At 41.5% G+C, this 7,969-nt stretch overlaps 1 protein-coding gene across 1 annotated transcript; it reads right to left on the bottom strand.

Annotated features, from left to right (window-relative positions):
* Positions 1-1,640: 1,640 nt before the first annotated feature.
* LOC127784591 (vacuole membrane protein KMS1-like) lies at positions 1,641-7,723 on the bottom strand. The gene is made up of 8 exons (XM_052311928.1): positions 7,285-7,723; positions 5,891-6,102; positions 5,677-5,755; positions 4,601-4,903; positions 3,856-4,013; positions 3,193-3,309; positions 2,413-2,598; positions 1,641-2,288 (listed from the first exon to the last, which is right to left on the bottom strand). The coding sequence occupies exons 1-8, from the start codon at positions 7,364-7,366 to the stop codon at positions 2,109-2,111; spliced, it is 1,317 nt and encodes a 438-aa protein (XP_052167888.1). The 5' UTR covers positions 7,367-7,723; the 3' UTR covers positions 1,641-2,108.
* Between the last annotated feature and the right edge of the window lie 246 nt (positions 7,724-7,969).

Below are 7,969 nucleotides of genomic sequence, written 5' to 3'. Positions count from 1 at the left end.
ATAAGACCCAGTTTCTTCCTCTCTTCACTCTCTCTCTTAATTAATATAATGCCACATAAACTAAAAGTCCTACGTAGCAATGTAATTAATGTCATAGACACCATCTTAGGTGGAAGGTTAGGACTGCACTCACTCAGAGCCTTCGTTTCTCCCAAATGCAGCACCCACACCGTCTGTTCTGTGTAATACTCACCCCGTCCGTTCTGTGTAGCTGCGTGCGTTTTGACGTGGCCTTCGGGGAAATTCACGCTTGACGTGACGCGGTCGTCTCGGCTGATCGGCTCTCTCCGAGCGAAGAGATTTTCTAAGCGGGCGAACGTGCGAAGAAGATCGTTTATTGCCAGAATGCAGATAGACTTTGTGATTGGGTGGAGAGCCGTGTCGAGTCGACACTCGAGTCTCGAGCGTCATATGCGAGTGCTTCCAAGCGAGCACGACGTGGAGGTGAAGTTTTACACGATGACCCTGCTTCTTCCGTGGTTCACAAATCACAAAGTTCACATCGTAATTAGCACGGTGTGTTAGCTAAATGAGAAAATATGTATGGCATCGACGTTCACTCCTTTTCATTTTTCTAAAGAAAACTGCTAGCTTACCGAATAGCGTAGACTTATAGGCGAAGTTTTGTCAATGAGCAATTGCTACCGTTCGCCTTTGAGCAATTTCGGATGAAGTGCATTATGAGAAAGTTGTAGACACGTCACAGCTACTACTATATCCAATGACTTTGCCTCCTAGCATTATATATATATACTCCTATTAGTAAACATTGTTTTACGAAAGGCCATGTAGTCTAGTGGTTATAGTGATTTGAGTAGTACCCAAAGTCCTAAGTTCAAATCTTTTATGGAGCAAATTTCAGATTGGGTTATTTGTGGGACTAAGTTCCCTATTTCAATTCTTTATTTCAATGGCCATATATATCCGGTTGGATGTAGAGGCCAGGCAAAAAATACCCTTTCTCTAAAAAAATTAGTATAAACATTTATGTTTGCAATGCAATACTTAGGCCATGTTTAGTTCACACCAAACTTCCCCCAACTCCCAACTTTCCATCACATCACATTCAAAATTTTTCTACACACGTAAACTCTTAACTTTTTTTCAACTTTCCCCAAACTTCTCCCAATTTCACAAACTAAACACAACCTTATGTTTGATCCCACCTCCTTCGAAGAACAATCACACATAAACTCTCAACTTTTTTTTTCAAACTATCAACTTTTCCCAAACTTCTCCCAATTTCAGAAACTAAACATAAGGTCCAATTTCAGAAACTAAACACAACCTTACGTTTGATCCCACCTCCTTCGAAGAACAATCGGAAGTACTAGTGTGATAGGCAACACAAAGGTCATTTCTATTGTTATTTTTACCTTTTGACGTCGACAAAGGCCGTAGTTGCATACTTGCACGCGCCTATGTTCGCATTGCTCCTCTAAAAATATGTCCGCATTGCTGAGGTGTAATCGCACTGTAACTGAACGTGTGTGCTTTTCTCACATATCAGAGGCTGATCATAATGTAATAAATGAACATATATAGCTAACGCAAATGTTATAACGTGAAGGATTATGTTGCAACGCGCTAAACACAGGTCCAACACTGTATCAAAACTCAAAAGTTTCATTCGCAGAGTATGCGTAGCCGAAATAGTCTACTATTCCATTATATTCTAGCCGGCACCAGTTGCAAATCTGCATTTTACAGTGAATTGAACAATGAAAGTATAGCTGTCGAATCCTCTCAAGCTTTCTAAAGTATTTCCAAAACAGAAAGAAAAAGGCACCAGTGATACACCTCACTAATGCAACCGTTCTTCATAAACAATTCCTAAAAGGTTCATCCGTGTTGACGTCTAAAGAATAGCAGCCTAACTTGTTCTCCTCGAGGAACAGCCAATCCAGGGCTCAATGACAAAAGGTTGCAGCCATCACTTGGGCAAGTTAATGAAGCCCGTATATTTGCTCACTGAACAGATGAATAACTACAAATACCAACTTAGTACCGGTACTTGATATCATCTGCAAGGGCTTTGGCTAGGAGTATAATCTCATGAGGAGAATATTTGCAACTTGCAGCTGAATAAACACCACAAGTTGCAATATTTAGTTAGTTTTAGACTGACTCTGGGGCGAGGAATCAGTAATAAGCTCCATCTCTATATCCTGCTGTTTTTTGAGATATTCTTGAGCTGTTGATGTGACGATCTTAATGAAGAAGTTCACAAGCACAAGCCACACCACAGTGTTCCAGACCAATGTAAAAGAGAAATTCCACTGTGTATCCTGGATATATAACATAAGTGGACAAAAAAATGAGCCAAGAAATGGGATACATAGAGAAGAAATTAATATTTGAAACTCAATCCACGGGACCAATGTTTTGAACTGATGACAGTAAAATACCAACCTCCATTTTTGAGGATGATGTGGCCGATGTTGGTGTTGATAAATACTTATCCTTCGCACTGTGGAGCTTCGCAATCACAGATGGCAAGGAGGCAGAAAACCCAGGAATGTGACCAAATATCCAGATTAATTCCTTTTCCATAAGATACAAGAGTTGATTGTTGCACAAGGAGATAATAAATAATGTCTGCAAAAGAGAGAAGGCAAAATGCATGTGTCAGCAGCAACTTTTGGGATCATCGACAAGACAATTCAAGTGGAATACAGTAGTAATTAATTCAGTTCAATCAGGCTTGGAAGTTCAAATACTGTAGACTCCCTGCAAAAGTTTACTGTGGTGGCAGGAATGAAAAGAGTGCAACGAGAAAAATAGCACTGGCTTTTAACATACTTTGTATGGCAAAATTATATATCCTGACTAGAAGCAGGAACTATTTATGCGGCTAAGGGAGAAAAAGGAAGTTATGAAACAGATAAACAACAGAATTTCTAGAATTTGACTAATGCATGGTCTGGCCTTTTGTTTGAGAGGGCTTGCAAAATTTTGGTTTATTTTCTGAATGGGCAAGGTTGAGATAGTTTTGAAATTATGATTTCAACTGAATAGGACTCAGGAAAACATGCTGACACATAATGCAACTAAGAACGATTTGCCTGTTAAGATCATTCACATTGATGAAAAGCGCACCCCCCCCCCAACCCCCCGGCGAAAAAAAAAGGGCCCCAAAGTTACGAAACATATAAATATAAGCATTAACAGAAGATTAGACAGACAGCAAACCTGAATATGGGTCTTGATGATGGCCTTCCCAATCAAAGTAGCAAAGAAGAACTCCCAGAAGGGAATGCCAAATTGCCCACACATTATACCAGCAAGGTCAAACAGTGGGTTTGGAACCTAGTAAGCACAAAGAAAATTCATTGTATGGTAAATTATTTATCCATCAGATGTTAGTACAAAAGAACCAAGATTCTCCATATCACCACCATCTGTTAGCTATGGCATTGATACGGAGAATGTCCGCTTCAACTTTTTTTAGCACCATTAGCATCATGCATGCATTGCAGCAGATCATAACTAATATACTATAAGTCTAAAAATATAAAATGCATAAAAAATAATTATCCTCTCTAAAACTTGTACACAATATACATAATTATATGAGCAAAGATGCAAACACACATGACACACGCCTACACATATTTGCAGTTACAGAAGATCCGGAGTTGGATGGGTGTAGAACCTACCATCAACTCCAGCTCCCTCTTTTAAAGATGCATGAGCTATCTATGTTCAGAGCAGTAGGCATGACTCGAGAAAGAGGCCCAAATGAATAGTAGCTTGCATGTTTGCTAGAGAATCCTTATATGTAGTTTTTGCAAGAAAATCCTTACTGCTACAAATAAATTGGCATGACAAGATGGGAAAAGGACATAGACTAACCGAAGCAAGAATCAAGATAGTAATGAAGTTGAGATGCTGAGAGTGGGAAAGGAGCCAGCGTTTTGTTCGATTGAGAGTGGATGCTATTGGACCATGTTCATCCGAAGCAGCAGCATCCAGCTCCTTCACAGCTTCTGGTTCACTTCCTGACAAACGAGCTGCAACACGACACATCATTTACTTGGTGTGGTTGAATATGACAAAAGAGACAGGAACCAAATTCAGAAATTAATGCATGGGCCAACACAATCGATCTTCTAGAATTTATCACAACACTAACCGAAGTTTCCACCACAGCCCTAATTTATGGCTAAAAAATAATAAGCAAAATCAAGGGATTCATAAGATGTCAAGATACAAAGTTAATAAAATTGTATGGTTAAATTCATTATTAAGCCCACAAAAGGACAAAGTAGGCAACCTGAACTTTAAAAATGTGGTGACAATTGTTCTCAAACACAAAAGGTGGTCAAAGATGACAAACAGAAATGGAGGGAGCATTATTGAAGTTGAAGAACTATATACAGTAATGGTGGACCATATATTTTAGTTGTGTGGTACTAAAATTGATGAGATGCAGTTATATAGTGTGCAAGGAAAGTCAATTCATAAAAAAATAATAATAATAGAAAGCAGAGTAAATCATGTGTACAATTACATAGGTTCACCAGTACTGAGACGTGAGAAAGTGTAAAGCATATAGCTAAGCTTCTTTACTTAAGAAATAAGCGTTATGCCATATTACCAGCTCGTGATATAAAATAAGGAGGGAGCTCCCCAAGCGCTGTGCCAATGCCCCAAAGAACAGCTTCCAGCTGAACCTGAGGGAGTAATTCAAAGACTGGGATCCGGACAGAATGAGCCGATGCTTGGTACACTGGTGGTCCAAAATCTGAACACTTCTTGTCCAGCCATGATGGCCCTTGCTTAAGCTGTATGGTATCGTATGGAGCAGTTTTCAAATCAATCCGACCACATTGAACAGCCTTAATAGTGAAGAGGGCAATATGAGGGCCCAGATACAGAACAAATGTATGCAAACCTGAACCTGAATTTCAAAGATATTAATCTTAGTTAGTAAAAAAAAGGATGAGCTCATTTTCATCCGAAGTTCAAAATTTCCAAATTTGAAAGTCATTAAACCAGAAGAGCATCCATTGCAACAAGCCTCAAGCCAATAAAAACTAAAAAAGCATCACTTAATATTTGCTGGTGGTATATGCTTTTACACCTCTAAGCCCCTAAAAGTTAACCAAAGAAATTTCCAGTAGCTGGTCAAAATGATACTACAGAATTATCTGGAAGTTCTGAATATCCACAAATTCTGCTCAAAAGAACGCTGAGATACCTTTCTCTAGATTGGAAAGTAAAAGGCTAATTGCAGCAGTAGCCCTGTAATTGCGAAACTTTATCCCAATGCATTAAATCTCAAAGTAACTTTAGTGTGTAATTTGGCGATGGTGTGCCTTTTGCTCTTCTAGCCCAATACGAGTTTTTAGAAGATTTTTTAAAGGTTCAATGAAGTCATAGTACATAAATTTAATGTGATTTTGTTGTTAAAATTTTCCTGATATGATAGAGTTTCTAGGTAAGTAATAACTAATAAAATGAAAACAATCATTGTTTTTTTTCTTATGTTCATCTCTTCCTAACTAAATCATGGTTAGCATGTGCTTTAGTCACTTTCAACAGTGTATAAGAAACATCAGCTAAAAATATTATAGAACTAGAAAGGATATAAAATAAAGTACAGTGGCACATTATTTACTTCCATATATATAATGGTATGTCATAAATTTGACAGATGCTAGTAACACTTGCCTAGTCCAATTGACGAAGCCACGCCTAGTGAAACCCACCACAACACAAATCTAGCATAATTCAGGAACTCCTGCACATGCTGCATCAGAAAACAAAATCAGTATTCAAGCACACCACAAGAAGCTAACATAATAAATCAGTGCCCTTATTGTCATGTCTACTCTTATCAGCACAAGCACTGCGATCGTAATCAAATTACAGTGAAGTAACACACCTTTTTATGCAGACCATCTGTAACCGCAAGTAAAATTCCAGGAGCTAGCACCAACACAATGAGGACAACAAACAAAGCACCCTTACTCAGGATATATGTTGCTAATCTTTTCAAGTATTGCAACATAGCTAACATGAAAAAACGTAATGTCCTGAATGGATGCTTTGTTAGTGTCAAATTCTCCAGTTCCAATTTGTGTTTCTCACGGATTTCTGCAAAACGAAAAAAAAAAAAGGTAAGGATTGAAAATGGAACGCCAAACATCGACTGGTCCAATATAGCACCTTAGTCTACAGCTCTGATAATAGGCAAACCTAACTACATCAACATGTATAATGTAGATAATATTCAAATGACTAAGTCCTGAACCAAAGAGATCATACAAAGCACAGATGTTGGGGTCCTTAACTAGAGAGGATTTTTACTGTCTAGCCAGCCATTGCTCATCAGCTAAATAAAAATCAAAGTAGTAACACAAGAACCCTACTAGGATCCCTAGTTATCAAGGAAGATTGGAACTGCCATCAGCAAGTGAACCAGTCCAATGTTAAACTGCCAAGTTCATTGCTCCAGGATGGGAGAAGATTCAGGAACTGGCGCACGCAGTGCGGCAATTTTACAAGACTCTAAATGGTAAAAGTATATACATGCAACCAAACAAAATTGGAGATTTGATTAGCTTTCCTCTGATTTGAGTTGTAACATATATACTTTGCAGTTCAACCAGTAGATTAATGAATAGCTATTCATCGATTCGCTGTATCAGTAGGCACCATTACATTGAAGAATGAACAGTTGTCAATACATTGGCCACAACAATGACCTCAAGTATTCTCTTATATATATCCTAATTTAATGTATTGCCTCAAATACAGACTTGGTGTAGCACATTCCAAAGGAAACCAATATCAGTTCAGAACATACTAACTTTCCATAGACAGCATGCATTTCTTGGTGATGTGCATGCAACATGATATAGCATATAAAACACAGAAATAACACCTCTCAATTACATAGTACACGTGCACAACCAGCTAGGCGTATAGCTTAAAGCTGAGACGGTATATTTTTGCGGGGAAAGCTGAGACTTTGCACGCATTAAACACTGAGAGAACAAAACCATGACGCAACATATACACGCTACGTCACAGTCAGCTAGCTGATCCACCACTGAATCCGATCAAATACACTGCTTCTCATGCTTCGGGTTTATAGGTATTCCAAATCCCACAAAACTAAAGCGCCATTCGAAATCGCACTCCCATCGTATAGTTCCGATCCCAACCTCCCAGAGCATCCCAGTAGCAGCAAGCTCCGATCTAAAAAAGCCCGCAATGCCTTGACACTACCGCCACCGCACGCATCGAAACCGAAGGCGAAGGCGAGGATCTCACCGGATATGACGCCGCCCCCGGCCTTCGACGAGCCACGCGGCGGCGTCGCAGCCGCCGCCGCGGCGACCTTCCGACGCCCCATCGCTCCCTCCCCACCCCCGAGGCGCCGAAAACCCTAGATCTCGCTGCCGCTGCTGCCGCCCTGCGGTACCGACCCCACCATGGGCCGCCCAGATCGCGGGGGGGGGGGGGGGGGGGGGGGGTCGAAGCTCCTAGGTCTCCGGCCAGTCAGCCGGATCGCACGCCGGACCGGGATGAGCCGCCGTCCGCGACGCCGGCGGCGAGCTTGTGGTGGGTGATGGACGCGGCGCGGCGGTTCCCCGTCGAGCGGCTCGTATTTATGTCCGCCCCGGCCGAGACGGGAGGAGGAGGCGATGGGGGAGGGTGGGGTGTTGGAAATTTTCTCTTCGATTTTGGAGGAGCAAAGCGAGGCCGTTGTTTTCCGTTGTGGCAGAGGCTGTGGGGGAATATTACTCGGACTCGCGCGCTGACCCTGCTTGCGGGACCCACGCCTCGCCTGTCATGGTGGGCCCCACCCCACCAGTGACACGAGCTCGGGATAAGAGCCGTGCGCGTGGCGGAGTACTGGAGCGTGTGTGCGCAGCGCAGGTGAAGTGCGCGCGAGGTGGAAGAAGCGATCCGGAGAACTAACTGCAGGTGGGCCCGCTGTGTCAGTGTGTGCGGC

The sequence above is a fragment of the Oryza glaberrima genome, chromosome 1, assembly GCF_000147395.1.
Source record: "Oryza glaberrima chromosome 1, OglaRS2, whole genome shotgun sequence".
Lineage (NCBI taxonomy): Eukaryota > Viridiplantae > Streptophyta > Magnoliopsida > Poales > Poaceae > Oryza > Oryza glaberrima.
The sequence above is the reverse complement of the archived record's forward strand: the minus strand, read 5'-3'. Positions and strand labels throughout refer to the sequence as shown.